Genomic DNA, 17,343 nt, shown 5'->3' with positions numbered 1-17,343 from the left:
TAATATGTCAAAATCACGAAGCCTAAAACAATATACATTTTTCGCACAAAAAGTAAGTATTGTGTCCAAATTCACCCATCATGAATATTGTTGAATATTTATTTAGTCATTGTGTTATTTATCTTATTCTTTTTTTGTATTGCTTAAAACAATATACAAATAATAACAGTCAAAAAAAGAACAAAACAGACAAGAATAAACAAAAAAAATCACAAAGGTGGAATTATTTATCTTAGTTCCAGTCGCTAAATAAACCGCGACGTCATTACGCCGGCTTGTGCGAGATGACGTCATCCGCGTGCGTCCCGTCCGCACTGAGCGTTTTTGGATAGCACAAACGGCGATGATTGTGTACACATTCACCCAGCAGTGTTTTCAAGAGTCACCTTTCATACTGTTTCCGGATAAGTGTTTACAAAACTTGCAAATAGCTCGTGTGAGTGACTCGAGGAGTTAGTTGACGCAGTCTGTGGGTAAGTGAGCACTTTGTTTATGTGTACTACAGACAGAAAGTTGAGCTAGCTAACAGGCTAACCACAGGAGAGAATAAAAACAAAGTTTAACAACGACCAAAATATCACCATCACATTCATAAATCAGTTTGATTTTCAACCACACGACATGCCATTTCAGTTCTGTGGGAGTGGGTTTAACAAGTTCTTTTGAAAAGGTCTTTATAACCATTTTATAATGACAACATTTTCTAAATAACTAATGAAATCTGCATTTCTTCACAAATTATTCATTATTTTTTGGCAGTTGCATTAAGTTAAACCGTGATATTTGTGGTAAAACCATGATGATACAAATGGTAAATACTCCACCAAAATCCATGGATACTACTTTACATACAAGACTTCATGTAATAAAGCCCTAAGGGTTTTCTCTATGTGATTGAATGTGGTGTCTTTGCTCAAGAACTTGTAGGGCAGCAGTACACAGAAAGGAAAGCTGGAGGGAATCTGTCATCAGTACAGTAGTTCAACTCACAAGAATGATTTTACCATACATTACACAGCACATTCACTGAAGAACATGAGAACTTGATGTCCTTCTGATGCCATTTTGTAAATGACAAAAATTAACTTTTCTTTATACTTTATTGGATAGATAACCAGTGTATAATTATTCTCAGTTAAGATCTGTTGTGTTTGTCATGTAATCATATGAATAAGAGTAAAGATGCAGTATAACACATAAACACAAAACTATATAAAACACAAATAACATGAAAGCTTTAAAACAAACTTTTGGAATTAGAAATTCCAGATACGATTTTGGTCAGTGTCTGGTCAGGATGGTCAAGTTTAACAACTATCTAGTCAGTTAGTGATCTCATTTTAGCTTAATGGGATTGATAGTTCGCCCCAAAAATGGAAATTCTGTCATGATTAACGTTTCCAAACCTGTATAAATGTCTTTGTTCGGCTAAACACAAAAGAAGGTCAGTAACCAAACCGATCTAATCCCCCATTGACTCCCATAGAATTAATTTTCCCTGCTATGGCAGTAAATGAGGGATGACATATGTGCTTAAAGCATTGACTTATCTTGACTGCCTGTGAAGTCATTAATAGATCAGAGGTTGCACAATACTTTTTTATTGTATGTCAATTTGACGGACAGGCTCGTAAAATACGCACAATTCTACACTGATCAGGAAAAAGCAGGACTAGTATCAGATCCGGATTTGTATCGGCAGATACTTACAATTCAGGTATTGGATTCAGCCCACCTGCTTTGTCTTGTATGGGATATATTTGTATGAGATTTTAAAATATTTTATTCTTTGTACTTTTGCAGTGGTTAAGACTTCAGACTGTTGTCTGAAATAATGGAGGAGCCCCATGTTCACTGCGCTTCCTGTATAAACAGGCGATGCATGATTAAGCCTGAACCTGGCACTTCCTGTGACCTCATCAACTGCCCACTTGTATGCGGTGCAGTTTTCCACAGCTGCAAGGTTGACGAACACAAGCTGCTGTGCCCACTTGAGAGGGTGCCATGTCTTAACTACAGCATAGGATGCCCTTTTACTCTGGCACGTGGCCAGATGGCAGAACACCTTGAAGTGTGCCCTGCAGGTGTGGTGTGCTGCACAATGGAGTGGAATAGGTGGCCGGTAAATGATGAGGATTATCGTTCGTACGAGCGTCTGAGTCAGGAAGCAGATGAGGTGGAGCAGCTCGACATGGTGCTCGCCCTTCAGGACCAGCGCACCATGTTAGCGTCACTCAAACTCGTCTCTTTGTCACCAACGACTTGTCCAGAGAAAAAGACTCTCAAGAGTGAAAAGTCTGCCGCAGTTGTTCCGGCTCCATGCAGGCAAGTAGAGATGGCTGAGATTGAGTCGACTGCAGGCTGCTCCAAAAACAAGATTACAAATGGGATTAATGGCCTACATGATGAACATTATGGTGAGCTCTACCAAACCACAGTAGAGACGACTAAAAGCCTAGCTGCTACTCTCAACGTCCTGATCCACCTTAATTCCTCAGACACCGGCTGCACGACCAATAACGAGCCGGGTTCGCTTTCGGATCGCAATGGAGAACTGAATGAAATGATAAAGGAAGAGAACAGATGTAAATGTGATAAAATAGCCAATGGGGTTAGTGGCTTAAAGGAGGTTCTACAGCCTTCACAGCACCAAACACTGATGGAGCTCGGCAGGAGCTTGGCCTCTGCCCTTGGTGCACTAGGAGATGCTGTTAAAGCTACTGACCCGATTAGTGTTAATGACAATGGTAAGCTCAACCAATCAGAAATTGTGGAGTCTACAGATGTTGATATGAAAGACTTAACATATGAGGTCCAAGAGGAGCTTGGGGCTGTGGGGGGTATTGATGGTGAAGAAACAGCCTCGGATTTCTTTGTTGACCTGGAAGCAGGTGAGTGTTGCCCAGTCATGTTACAGGATGTCGATAAGCAAGGTTTCTGTAATGGCTCTCGTAGTATTATAGACTGTAAAAATGAGACGGTCCATGACATTATGGAATCCACCACAGAAGACAATCAATGTCCAGAGTCCCGAGGTTCTTGGGAATTATTAGGTCCTTTAATTCCCCATAGACCAGAAATAAGACATGGCCAACACCCTTTCTTAATACAGGAGACATCTGGGTCACAAGCCGTGTTGATGCAGCAGCCCGTACATGCTCAGACTTTTACCGTCCAGAGAGACAGTGCACTGCCTGTGATAGCATTAGACTTTGAAGACAAGGCTTTTGAGAGGAAACTCCAAAACCTTCAGTTGCTCAGAAATTTTATGCCACTTGCACTTAATGGACGGAAGGGGTCATTTACTGACAGCTTCCTCCATAGACATCCACGATGCAAAATGGAGGACAAAGCTGTGGACACTTCCGATTTAGATCAGGAGCCTCAGAATGACCCAATGGGCCTTGGCGAAATGGACTTTACCGCTGCGGCTCTGCTCTTCTGCCTGGAGGAGTCGCCACGAGCTCGGAGAATATCAGACACAGTCTATGCTTTCGGCGGGACGCGCGTTGACTTCGGCACCCAAACCTTTAGCTTCCCTGCTGCCATCTTGGCAACAAGCACTATGGTTGGAGAAGTGGCATCGGCCTCTGCTTGCGACCGAGCTGCGCCCCGCCTTTCACAACCAAGTCCATTTTGCACCCTGCGGCTGGATCTGACACTGGAGCAGCTTGTGCCACGACCAAGCTGGGCTCCACGCGAGGGCTCCATGTTTACCTTTGAGTGTGGTCAGCTTTTCCGTCGAGAGGAGTTCCTTTCGCACTTCCGTAACGTTCACGGAGACATCCACTCCGGGCTCAATGGCTGGATGGAGCACCGCTGTCCATTAGCATATTATGGCTGTACGTACTCCCAACGCAGATTCTGCCCATCCAGTCAAGGTTCAAAGGTTGTTCATGACCGCCACCTTAGGTCGTTTGGGGTGCAGCCTCCATCGCAGACTGTCATAGAACCCAAGTGTGATCACCTGAGCGGGTTGCCGTTTGAGGTACTTCAACATGTGGCACGGTTTCTGGATGGCTTTAGCCTGTGTCAGCTATCAATGGTGTCACGTATAATGAGAGATGTGTGTGCCAGTTTGCTGCAAACACGTGGCATGGTTGTGGTTCAGTGGGAGAAGCAGCAGTATTCAGACGGAAGACGTTCCTGGCAGATCAAAGATAAGGTACAATTGTTAATCATATCTCTTTGTGGCTAAACCTTTTTTTACAAATTCAGTGAAATAAAACTATGTGCTGGTACTGTAAAGATACACACACCCAACCAACATATGTTGTTCTTGAACACACTACAAATGCTATAATCAAAGACCAACTAGTACGTATGTTCTGCAAATGCTTAAGAAGAAATCATTTTCATAAACCAGCAGGTGGCAGCCATATGTGTTAGTCATTTATAAAGGGAAACCGGTGGATCTATAACTGTCAATATACACACCGTAAAAAAAGCTGCACTTGCGTTTCTCACACCTTCACTTTTGCTTACAATTATGATTTGTATAGTTTCTTTTGATATAAAGAGTATAAAAAGTTAATGTTAAATATTTAACTCCTCAAACGTATTTAATACAAAATAAAATCTAAACAGCCAATCATAGTCGTCTTGGTTTGTCCTGTACCACATTGTTAGTGTCAATTAATTTCACCGGTATCATGTGTTTTTCCACAGGTTTGGCGTTTTAGTACAGCCTTTAGTCCAGTTAACAGGTGGGAGTTTGCAGACATCTCGAGCATGGCAAACCACCTAAAACAATGTCCACACAATGAAGTTCTCAGACAAGTCGAAGCGGTTCCACTTCCCTGCATGTGCACAACCAGAGAGTTAACGCGAGACGGTAGATCACTTCGATCTGTTCTCAAACCAGTGTCTTAACACAATGGGAACGGTCAAGACGTAACTTAACACTACATTATCTAACCTCTTTAATCTACCATATACTATCACTGTGTAAATAAAAAGGAAACAAAATATTTTTTTTGTTTTGATTGTAAAATTATTTTTTTATTAATATATCAAATATGAGTTGGATTTGAAGGTGTTTGATCTGACACTTAATCCACTAAAAATGTTCTGCTCCTCTGACACACACCCATGCTTTAATATCCAGACAGAAGACAGGTTTTAGGGGACAGTAGACATTGGCGATACAAGGCTTCGTTTTGGTGCGATTAAATGAGACTTAATCTGTCGAATAGCACTTGATTTATGTGTCTTGACACAGCACGATAATCAGCTAATGACTGCTGATTCCTGACAGTACATACCCACACTGTTATATTTGCATGGTTTGGTGAAGTTACCCTGATTGTTTATAAAAGACATCTTGGATCATCTAAGAGCTAAATTGTCTCTGGATCAGTTACGCTGTAGTTTGTGGTGATCGACACTGAAGACAGGTTCAGTTCACCCTGATCCAGCTGTCATGCCTAGAATCCAGTGGGACTTGAATTTTATTATTTTCTTTTGCTCCTTGCTTTTGGATTGTGACTTTGAGAGATGTTTGATGTTCATTTTGTTTGTTATTTACAACTATTAACAACATATTTACAGTCTGCATTTTACATAGAAACATAATCTGTCTTGTCAGCTCTAATTTTGACAATTCTAAAAGCATCCAGAAATGACAAGAATGGACTCTTCAGTAAAATAATTCATTTTTGGCATAAATAAAAACAAGGCTTTCGTGAACGGAAAAACAGTCCATTGAAAAGGCTCAATGACAAAATACATCTTCAAAAAGTCTAGTGGAAAAGATGAAGACAAACATTTTGTCAAAACATTAAACATGGCATAGACTTGTTTAACAGTCTTGTTTTTATTTCTGTAACTTTGGACACTGTATTGAAGTATATACACGTTTGGTTCACTTATTACTGTATCAGTCAATATCAGCATACCAGGTTAGCATGCCAACCATATCTCAACATTTACAGTCAAATATTTGCACTTTACGGAAATTTTGCCTTTGTCTGCACTCTGGCCCACCGTGTATTCATTTATGCTCAGCAAACAGACACTACGCTATTGTGCTTCCCATGGAGAGTAAGAGGGTCAGAGGAAGCTTGGGTAACATTACAACTGAGGAGCACTAGAAAACACTCTGTAACTCGTGCATAAGATGTGTGTCATCACTTGTAATGATCGCATATAAATGTGTGCAGAGAACATATGTATTTGTAAAGGTGAAATCTGCTAAATAAAACTGAAATTTGAGTTGTGTTTGCAAATAAATGGTATCACCACAGAATAGTGTTCGCCTCTCGGGGGTTAAAGAAAGCTATGTAGCATTTATGTATTAGAGAGCTGTTTTAGGCCTCTCAACTTGTATGTCACCCAAGATTGTGTGTTCATGTCTGTGTAATCAAACTGAAAATTATTTTGTTATGCAGCCCACAAATTGTGTAACTAAATCTATGATAATGTCTTGACTTTTAATGATCTCTAGACGAAAAGAAATGACCAGAACTGTTGCTTGGAGATGCATGTGGTTTTGATGAATAAAAAACATATTTTATTATCTTTTGTGTTTTCACTGATTTGTTTTTTTAAATGTGACAACCTTTAAGAAAGAAAGTAAATTGATTCCCTGATTTTCGTGTCTCTCAGGTCTTACTAACTTTATCAGTGGGACCGCACCCTCATTCATATCGAAGCCACAATGAAGTAAATAGAAGGGAAACACTGTAATGCACAGTTGGACATTTAATAATATAAATATTTCTGATTGTAGTTACACGCTAGTATATCAAGCAAAAAGGAAGTGAAATGCAGTTGCCTTAACATTTCTTGCATGGTGTGTGTTGGTCATATCACCAACATAAAAGCAAAATGGCCCGGATCTGTGCGTTACTCATGAATCTTCAGAGAGTCACATTTATGCACGACACGTTATTTAAAGGTCTATGCAGAAACTGTATTACATACACTTATTCACTTATATGGGCTTAAGAAATGGAATTCTTCCATTACACTGGTTATAATGGGATTCTGCTTTGATGCAGGGATATGTCTGCAGGCATTATCAGGGCAATTCCAGCATTATGGATGTGACATTTCCAGTCACAGCTGTTTATTTTGTCCTAAACCCCGGTTGATATCAGGACATATAGACAAATCCAGACACCAGACAAATACACGGCTGTAAACTATTTTCTATTTAAGATGAGGGAAATAAACAGTTATGGATGTGACGAACACGATTCTTTAAGACAACATGGTATTTTTTTCTGTCAAAATGCACAAAACAGAAGTAATACCCAACAAACAGAGAAGGAAAGGCTCTGCATGGCTAAAAAAAAAGTTAGCTGAGCCCATTTGTGAGGAAAGTGGACCGTTATGTTGCAATTCTGAAAGCTGCACACCTTACAATTCCTTTACCACTTGAAACTGGTAAATGTGTTAATATCTACTACTGCACAAAAAAACTAATTTATCAGTAATGCAAGTGAACGTACGAAGATCACAGCTCATAAAACACACAGAGCCCTTTAGCGTTTCGGCAGTTGTCCCATCTCAGCCACTGTACTTGTCCCTGTGCATGAGCACAACAGGAGTATTTTTAGCACAGTTCTCTGTAATGTCAACAGTAACAGCACACGTGAATATATTGTGAAGCGCAGGACATGCTCGTGTTCAGGTTTGGCGTCATCTTGACACCGTCGTGTTCAGACACCGAGGTGTTTGTGTTGGGCTCACGCCCGGAGATGGGACACTGGGATCCGAACCGAGCCATAAAGATGAAGTCGAGCCGCACAGTCCTCTCCACCTGTGAGCCGTGTCTGTGGACCGGAGATGTACCTCTCTCCGAGCCGTACACAGATAGACTGTGGTTTAAATTTATAAAGCGGGTCGGTGGGCGATACATTTGGGAAGGTATGTGAAGATGTAATAGATGAAGTTATTGCGAGTTAATATCAGTTTGATGAAAGATTATTATTATTAGTCCAAACGTGTTGCTTCTTAGCCAACTGTGTCGTAATGTGTAATAAATTACTGCGATCACTAGGTGGCGGTGACGTATCATAGACTAGATGTGCAGACTGATCGGTGGGCGATGTGACATCAATCGCGAGAGTGATTAAACAAAAGTATTGTTTGCATTATTTTATTTTATTACAGTGTTTTTAAAGCAAACCATCCAAATCCCCCATTCTTTTAAATCAGTTTTATAATCATCACTTATGATACATGTATAAAAACTGCATTTAATAATGGTTTCAGATCACAATTATTTCACATCTCTATAGAAAACCCTAGGGGGAGCTGCAGTGCCTGTATATTGCACATTTTAGTGTATATGGTGTAACAAAAGCATGGCAATTCTTGTCAAATATACAACCACAACACGATCACTTAAAACATGTATACCATAAAAATAACCTGCAGTACATTTTAATATTATTTAACCTAATCTCGGTGTGAAAACCAATCTGCCAAAATTTCATTAACATAGAAGTAAACTGTTATTGCAGTCTTGCAAGTGAAAAAAAAAACACGACTGATGGCATTTTAATGGTGACTTCAATTCACTCCTGATCGATTTACTTAATATTATTGACAGGACTTACATTTATGATGACCTTATTTTTTCCAAAAGTATTTCTAAGAAATAAAAACATAGTGTTATATTCAGAACAATATGGTCGTTTCAAAGCTGAATCAAAAATGTATGAGAATTAAATTTCAAAGCTGTAAAACAGACAATTAATCGTCACAATCGTCAAAGCCTTAAAACAGACAATTAATCATCATAATCGCAAAGATTTATTAGATGTTAAATCGTCAGCCAAATTTCATAATCGTGACAGCCCTACTTAAAACATTTACATTTAGTCATTTAGCAGACGCTTTTATCCAAAGCGACTTACAAAGAGTTCAGGGAGCAATAATACAATAGGTGCTAATACAAAGTTACTAGTTTCAACAAAAGCCAGACCACTACCTGTTGAGAGAAGAGAGGGTTAGTGTACTTTTTTCCATTTGTCTGTCAAGTATACAAAAACCATCAGGGCTCATCAAGTTTATCAAAAGTTTGGGGTGAGATGACATCTGTAAGGGGAGGAGCCACTCAAATTTACAGCACCCCCTCGGCCCCACCAAATTCTCTAGCAGTTCAGTCTTACCTATTGTTTATGATTGACCAGCACAAATAGAAATGATGACAATTGGTAAATTGGATTAAAGATATTATATTTTTTAGAAATAGAAATGTAAAAATTGGCCCGAACAAGACAACTTAACAGCAGTGCTCAATGTACATACTGTACAGCAGGATTAATGTAAAACATTAATGAAATTATTTTTCTTTGACTGTATCAATCACAATTTAACACAAAATTGGCATATTCCTCCAAATTTGTCCCTGGAAGTGATATCTATAGGCATTTTTCCGTCTTTATAATGCCAATTTATATAAATACCTTCTTAAATATGCTTTGTCTTTTATTTCAAATACTTCTATGTAATCAATTATTTCAACCACTAAAAAAATCACAATGTAGACAGTAAAGTTTTATCAACATTGTCAAAAGCCATATTTAAGCTTTAGAATCCAGGAGCTTGCCCGCTCCTTTCACTAGCAGTGATGGCAAGGGGGACACTGCCCCCACAGATCCATGACCCGATCCGTGTCTCTACGAAAGGTAAAACTGAGGATTATTTAGGGTTCATTACATCAAGTACATTAGCCTAAGTAGTGGCGGAAATGCCCGGCGCTCCCTTAATTATTTTCCCTTCACTTCTTGGTAATCGGGTCGTGGCAGACACAGGCTGACGCACAATAATAATCTACCGGTCACCATTAATGCAATGACCGTTTTAAATGTGCCGTAAATATTTATACCAATATTGCATAATGTTCGTTACTGGTTGAAAAGGGTGTGCCTCGTGATGCGACTTGAGAGTCCTGGTTAAAACGCATGTTTAAGCATTAAAATAGCATATCTAACTTTTTTTTTTTAAATAATTTCTTCATGCAATGACTTGAGTATAACTCTACACCCCTGCTTTATTTAGCATACATTGTTTAGTTAATATGCAAATGAATCGTGAGCTCGGGTCATTGATTATAGGTATATGGATGTCTCATTCAACGTGAGCAGCACATGCTCGTTTTGCAGAAGCAGAGCTGACCAGCAATCGTTTCAGTGCGAAGTCTAAACACCATCCTTGCATATCTATGACTTAAATCTGTTAGTGTGATTGGTTAAAGGGTAATCATGTCATAAACAGAGGCAGTTTCAAACTGAATGTTTTAAACTGCAGTTTTATAGAAAATATACTCATTTTTATATTAGTCCCCACATACACGGGTCATTTTATATATTTTTTTATAAAAACAGATATATCACCACAGGGGGACTTTAACAAAGGACATCGATTTGAACTAAAATACTCACATTAAAATTTTGGAGGTCGATAACTTGTAGAGAGAAAGAGAGATTGAGAGAGAGATCTAAGTATACTTTTGTGCATTGTCCAGTGAATGTTTGTGTGTGTTCTGTGTTTGAATTGTTTCACTGTCCTTGAGACAAATTAACTTTTTTATTGTGATTGTCAATCAGCAAATAATAATTGAAATTGAAGGATTCAGACATTCCTCGTCAACATTCCCAGTCAGTTTGTTTATGACCTGCTTTGTCAGGGAACCTGAAACTGCCTTCCCTACCTGAGTAGCGGTTTTCTCATTCCATCATGTTTATCATTTGAATGTGTGCAACAAATCGAGGATCTGCTCTAGTGCTCGCGCTGTCTGTTGGCGGAGGTTTTGATTGAGCCATTGTTTGCTGGCATACACATTCAGATTGTCTCATTTAAAAACAGCAGAGACTTTTTTATTGTGGCAAGAGGCATTTAGTAGATTTAAATTATTCTTGTTGAGTGAGCACCGCAGCAGGTGAATTGTTTCAGAGAGTGCCTCAGGTGCGTTAGCATGAATTTAAGTGTTTTTAGCATGAATGAAATGTATGTGTCGGAACAAAAGAGGTATTTTATCTAGAATCGAATGCTCACCCAGACCTGCCTGAGCCTTGTGTAACCACACCCCCACAAATCTATGTCAGTTCGTGGTATGATTAGACTAAGACCGCCCAAATCTAAACGCAAGTAAGGTGGGGGGTCTTGTAAATCTCATTGTACCGGTCCGTTGCAACCATGCTGCAGAGACAATGTGTGTTTCATTGTGAAAAGAAATCCTCTTTGTTTGCCCTGCCAAAAGACAATACAACAAAAACCGAATGGTTACATTTTATTTTCAACACTGTTCTAGAGAAGTACAATCAAAATGTTCAGGTTCAGCATTTCACCAACGATTGCTTCACCAATCTGGGGAGATCAAGCTATGCACGGAAGCTTTTGTTAAGAAGTGGGGCAATTCCAACAGTTAAAACTCCCCAAGGACTGTCTGGCGCTTCAGATTCGCAGCCTGTAAGTTTTATTGTAAAATAAAAAGAATGTATGCAACAAATGTTGAATGTATAATGGGGTTTATTTTCTTTGTTGAGTCGCGATGAGACATGGCGTAACACTGGTTGATCATTAAGGGCCGAAGCACTGGCGGTATTTCTATCTCACACAAACTATGATGTATATGGTTGTTTGTTGATATGAGGCGTTACATTTCCGTGCAGTATTCGACCAATCAATACGCACTAGTGAACTTGCCAATCATAGCACACCTTGCTTTTCAAAGCGATGAGCTTTGTAAAATAACCACGCGTTTCAGAGAGTCGGAGCATACAAACATGCACGGTATGAGGAAAATACAGCGTTTTTAAACCTTAAATAGTGTTTACACATTGTATTACATCTAAAGCAAACAACAATATTCGTTTTAGCCACGTCAAATGACCCCTTTAAATGAAAACCCCCAAAAAATGTATGTTGCAGAATGTTAGGCTTTTATCAAAATAGGGAGTAAGTTATTCTGAATCTATATAAAATGTAAGCTTATTTATTCAACGTCTTCTACCCTAAATCTTGAGTGATAGTTCACCCAAAATTGATAATTCATTTATCACCCTCTTGTCATTTCAAGCCTTAATGACTATCTTCTGCAGAACACAAAAGAAGATATTCTGAAGAAAGTTGGTAACTGAACAGCTCTGGTCCCCATTCACTTCTATTTTATTGACACAAAACCAATATAAGTAAACTGGGTCCAGTTACCAACATTTTTAGAAATGTATTTTGTTTTGTTTTTTTGTTGACAGGAGGATGAGTAAATGATGACAGAATAAACATTTTTGAGTGAACTATCCCTTTAAAGTTCATTCAACTAAAATGTGGTGCATCAAGATGTATCCGCCCCATTTTCAAACAGACTTAAGATATTTTAACTTTTTTATCATGTGACCCAGTCTGTGAAAACCAGGCTAAAATTTCATAACGTAATTCTGAGATTAGGAGCTTCAAAGTTTAATTTCAACAATGAATTCATCATGATTTCAGTCTTTGGTCGACATTCCGAACCTTAAGATTCCAAGCCCTAGAAAGTCTGCAAATGTGTGTTGTTTGAGTTAAGATTGTTATGGTGACTATAATAATTGTAGAGATTTTGTTCATGCTTTTAGTCGACGTGTTTTCTGTGTGGGCTGCAGCTCTCAGCATCTCAGCACTAGAGATAACGACAACAGCAGGCCGGCATGATAAATGTCAGACAAACAGCAGACCCCCCACAGTCTCTCGAGATGAATGTGAATTTGGTATGAAAACTGTACATGTTCAGGGCGACCATATGTCCAAGACAAACACACACACGTTAGAAGATCTGGGGTGAATTCTCTGTTTGTATCTGCTCTGGCCACTTTCATAAGCACAAGGGCTCATTTCATACTATTTATAATGACATGCACCAAGCCTTTGATTTGAATATCAAAAATAATCTACAATTACAGAGCTGCAGGCAATATGTTAGGGCCAGCCACAGCTTTTAAATGTGAACTCTTTGATGTCAGGTCACCCCAGTCTGAAAAACCCTTTGAAAATAAAACATTTACATTTATTCATTTGGCAGATGATTTTATCCAAAGCAACTTACAAGAAGGAGAGCATATGAACATTATGTCAACACGCTAAACAGTACCGTTAGTTGACAAGGCAATGCTACTAGGGGGATTAAAGCTGGAATAAGCAATGGAGAGAATGAACAACAAGATTTGTTTTCTATTTTTGGTAACTCTTTACATTAAGGTTCCCTTCATGAAGCATTTATAATTGTGGCCATTAATGATTAATAAATCATTTACAAATGCATTATAAAGCAGTTATAACTGCATAAATAAAAAGGGGGATTTTAACGAAATACCTGCCAAATAGTGAGCCATTGTAACTCACATGTTATAAATGCTTAATAAATATATATAAATTCATTATTTATTTGACTCGAAAGCAGATTTATTATTATCTTGATGTTGTTTGCAAAATAGGCTGTCAGACAGGGACTGTTGGTTTTTCTTATTATTGTATATTTCATATCTTATATCCCTTGTCCAACCATGTTGCTTTCCTGATCCGATTCTGAATGTCTTACGGTGCCCTTCAGAATGCCTTAAGTTCAAGATGCTTATAAAAAGCTTTTTTTCTTTGTACCAAGATAAATTCATCAAACCTTTGATCACTTTTTAACACTAAATTCACAAAGATTGTTGTAAACTTGTTTGTTTAAGATATTTTATTAATGATTCAATTACTTCCAGTTACTTCTAATTAATCAAAACCAGAAAACATTCATTTATTCTTTATTGTAGAAACAGAGGCTACATCTCTGAAGTGATTTCTTACATTTAGGAGTATTGACAGCACATGAAAGTGCACTTTATAGAAAGTGGAGGCCTGTGAAGTATTCATTCAAAACAACAAACTTGAAAAAAGGTTAAGAGTTATAAATGTTAGCAAACCATGAAAGTGTGCCTTAATATAGCGGATTCATGTGAACCATTTATACAATAGTAAGTAAAACCTACATGTGCTTTAGAATACATTTGTAAATGACTTGTTTATGAACATATTTACCAATGCTTTATTAAGTGAAGCCTAATGTAAAGTTTTACCATTTTTTTAAAACCCAAGACAAGTCACAAGTCAAATAATTGCGGTACAGGTATGTTTTGAGCTGCTTTATGAAAGTTGTGAAGGATGTTGCAGTTCATTCCACCACAGAGGAACCGAATGAGTAAAGGTTTTTGCAAGGGATGTGGTGCCTCGCTGTGATGGAACACAGCGAGGCGTTGCTGCTGTATTTTAAAAGCCTTACAGAATAAAAGTGTCTAATTTTATGAAACTATTCTGTATTTTAAAACATTTCAAGGGGTCTTGAAACTTCATGCCATTGTTTTCTATGAGTGTACACACACACACACACACACACACACACACACACACCAGCTACACATATTCTTTTACACAATCACAATATGTTTTTGTTGATTTAAAAATGCAGTTTTGCTTTAAGATATAATAAATTAGCTTTTTATTTAATTATTAATATATTATAGTATTGTTGTTAACATAATCAAATCAAAGTGGCAACATGCTGGAAGTTGTGTTGTTGCCATGTCACAAAAAATTTGAAAGCTGCAGATTAATATTACGTAATTTGACTTCATGCCATGGTTATTTTGGAAAACGTTGTGATGGTCATTAGTTACAAAACAAGATAATAGCTTAAAAATACAGAGAGAACTATAAAATATTTTTTACCATCTTGGACATACAGTATGAGTCATTAATGTGCAATTTAATTGTAATTGCAATTGCTTTTTCTGTATCCGTCGCTAGGCAACGGTCCGCATCATGACAGGCAGTGCGTGTATGATGACAGTGACATGGTGAACGGGGTGTACTGCCACCCGATTGGTCACTGGATTGAGGAGACTGGCCACACCGATGAGATGCAACACACCACAGACTTCTACTTCAGTGTGGCGGAACAGCAGGCCATCCACTTTTCTCAGTACGTGTGAATGATTCTCTGCCTGCTATCACACGGTTTTAAAGGGCAAAGTTATGCTTTGCTGTTTGACTCAGGGACCCGTGTTTCGACGCACAATCACTGCATTGCTGCTCAGTTTAGAGTACAGCGTGTGGGTTGAGTTTTCTTGGTGATCTGTTGTGCGCACTGTTCCTTTAAGATTAAACCAGAACCCACATTGTCTTCGCGGCATCAGTCAAGAAAGAAATTTGTTTCAAAGGCATGGCAAGTTATTCAATTTCCATGAACGATTACAATGCAAGCTGTTTTTCTCCTTTGGTATAACATGCACTGATGAGTCATGCACAACGCAAACAAGAATGTTTATAAAAAAAATCAGAAAAGCACCATATGGAGATGAATATCACAGATGGAGAGGTAAAACTACACACTAGAGAACAGAATCCCGAGCAGCAGTCATCGCAGAGCAGGTGTGTGATATCTTGTACTCTGTAGTGCCGCTAGTCACTGACCAAATAAGAGCTCAACACAACCCCTTCAGTCATGAACAGAAGTCCTTTTCACATTATAGAAGTATGCTTTTATAAAGTGACTATTTTAAATAACTATTTTAGTAACTATTTAGATTTACCTAAATGTGCATTGTAAAATGTTTAACTTGTATAACTTATATATCTGATTGTCTGCATTTAATGCACTGGCAGTAAATTATAACCTATCACTTTAACACTAACAAATCATTCACGAATGTTAACAAGAATCTATCTTTTGCTCCACCGACAATCAATATTTACAATATAATAGAGTATAATATATAAAGATGGTGAGCCGGCATTGCCCAGGATAGCTGACAGATACTTCTTATCTGTGTCAAATTGCTCCAATTTTATTATGATCATTTCTTTGGGCTTTTCGGATGATTCCGAGAAAAATCTATATATGAGCACAATTTCATTACACTGTAAAACGAGTAACGCCGTCATGGCAGATTGCTTCTGTATAATGGAGTTTGTAATAATCTAATTTCTGCTCCTCTGCTGTTCTCAGAATTTTTAATTAGAAACGTTAATTTCAAGTTCCTTCTCAATTTTTTTATTCAGCTAATGCAAACATCATTATTCGAGTTATGGAGTTATACAAACCCCAAATATTAAAACAAATCATGTACAGTAATTCATCTGTACTGTTTGTGCTATACAAACACAACATATTCAATACAAATTTAACAGAGGAACAATGACCTTCACTTTACGCCAGACAATAGTTTCTGCCGTCGTTTTGGAACAGCTATGAAGGAGGGTTCCTCTTTTATGCTTTCGAAGCTAGCTTGCTTCATGATTATTAAATCTTAATAATTTATTGATCAGATTAATTTGTAAAGAAAACGTTTTAGAAAACACCATCAGTAAGGCCAGTTTTATTATGTCTAATATCCCTTGTGATCAAGCCAAAGGCAGCAGTGGCCGCGAAAAACTATGCAATAACTATTCATGCGACAGTTTAAAAATAGCTTAATTCTGCTGGATTTGGCAACACGGCACACAGCTGCTGTGGTCAAGTTCACACTTCCTCTCTGGATAAACGCAAAAGTCAAGATTGGTGGAAGAGTTGAGTGTCGTTTTTAAAGAGTATTCAAGTTTCCAGATGTGGACAGGATCATGCAGCAAGCATTATTTCCAAAATTAGATAAACATAAAATGAAAACATAAGGATACTCACCTTTGAGCAAGGCATTTTTGAATATTATATTCACTTCGAGGCCAGATTTGGAACCCAATAAAACCATGCAGAACATCAAAGGCACCACTATAGTAGGCTATGTAAGTAGAAGATTTATCTTAATTCTGTGGGTCAATATGAAAACACACAAACACATCAAAGGAGAAAACCTCAATTGGCAACAAATAAAAGTTACATTTACTCTGTAAATTCCACTTTACGTTATGCTTTTGCAGTTTAAAACCTGTGAAGTCAAAAACCCACAGATAGTATAACATCTAGTTATAACGTCCAGAGACTCTTGATCTGGTATCCATCACCTCTCTCTCTCTCTCTCTCTCTGGTGCATGCTGGGGGTGTGGGGGTGCTGAGCGCGTGTTGAGAGTGAGCGTGACCTTTTTCACTGTATTTCTTCACTGGAATCCTTGGTCAATGAGTTGACTGTGAGCGGAATGTGGGTGAAAGAAACCTTTGTCCCAGTAACCCCGCTATCCGCGCCAGCAACTAAAATCACAGTTTCCAACATTCCACCATTTGTATCCAACGAAGTCATCGTTACAGAATTGATGACGTCACAAATATAATCCGGAAGCAAAGTGATATTCAATTGCTAAAAGAATCTTTAGAGTGTTATGGAAAGCCGCCTCAGCAGCAGTTAATTAGGGTAAAAGTGATGCTTTACGGTGTGGAAGAGA

General features: G+C 38.2%; 2 protein-coding genes across 3 annotated transcripts in view; both read left to right on the top strand.

Moving 5' to 3' along the window:
- The first annotated feature begins 277 nt into the window (after positions 1–277).
- On the top strand, positions 278–6,519 carry fbxo30b (F-box protein 30b). 2 transcript variants are annotated; one of them, XM_079478836.1, is made up of 4 exons: positions 278–473; positions 1,627–1,717; positions 1,804–4,165; positions 4,669–6,519. In XM_079478836.1, the coding sequence occupies exons 3-4, from the start codon at positions 1,835–1,837 to the stop codon at positions 4,870–4,872; spliced, it is 2,535 nt and encodes an 844-aa protein (XP_079334962.1). In that variant the 5' UTR covers positions 278–473; positions 1,627–1,717; positions 1,804–1,834; the 3' UTR covers positions 4,873–6,519. The 2 variants fall into 2 exon arrangements, with proteins under 2 accessions (XP_079334962.1, XP_079334961.1); XM_079478835.1 differs by lacking the exon at positions 1,627–1,717.
- Positions 6,520–7,521: 1,002 nt separating this feature from the next.
- The window catches only part of epm2a (EPM2A glucan phosphatase, laforin), an 18,294-nt gene continuing 8,472 nt past the window's right edge, over positions 7,522–17,343 (top strand). Inside the window, exons 1-2 of the mRNA XM_079477483.1 lie at positions 7,522–7,872; positions 14,776–14,950. Of these exons, the coding sequence (XP_079333609.1) occupies positions 7,623–7,872; positions 14,776–14,950 (425 nt within the window). The 5' untranslated portion in view covers positions 7,522–7,622. The remainder of the gene's footprint in view (positions 7,873–14,775; positions 14,951–17,343) is intronic.

This window comes from Barbatula barbatula, assembly GCF_947034865.1.
Source record: "Barbatula barbatula genome assembly, chromosome: 17".
NCBI classification, from domain to species: Eukaryota; Metazoa; Chordata; class Actinopteri; order Cypriniformes; family Nemacheilidae; genus Barbatula; species Barbatula barbatula.
This window is presented reverse-complemented; position numbering and strand designations above follow the sequence as displayed.

What these genes read in the sequence shown, in the direction of transcription:
- fbxo30b (XM_079478835.1), top strand. Translation starts at nt 1,835, where the DNA reads ATGGAGGAGCCCCATGTTCACTGCGCTTCCTGTATAAACAGGCGATGC. An exon ending in CCTGGCAGATCAAAGATAAG is followed by an intron (nt 4,166 to 4,668) that starts GTACAATTGTTA and finishes GTTTTTCCACAG; the next exon opens with GTTTGGCGTTTTAGTACAGC.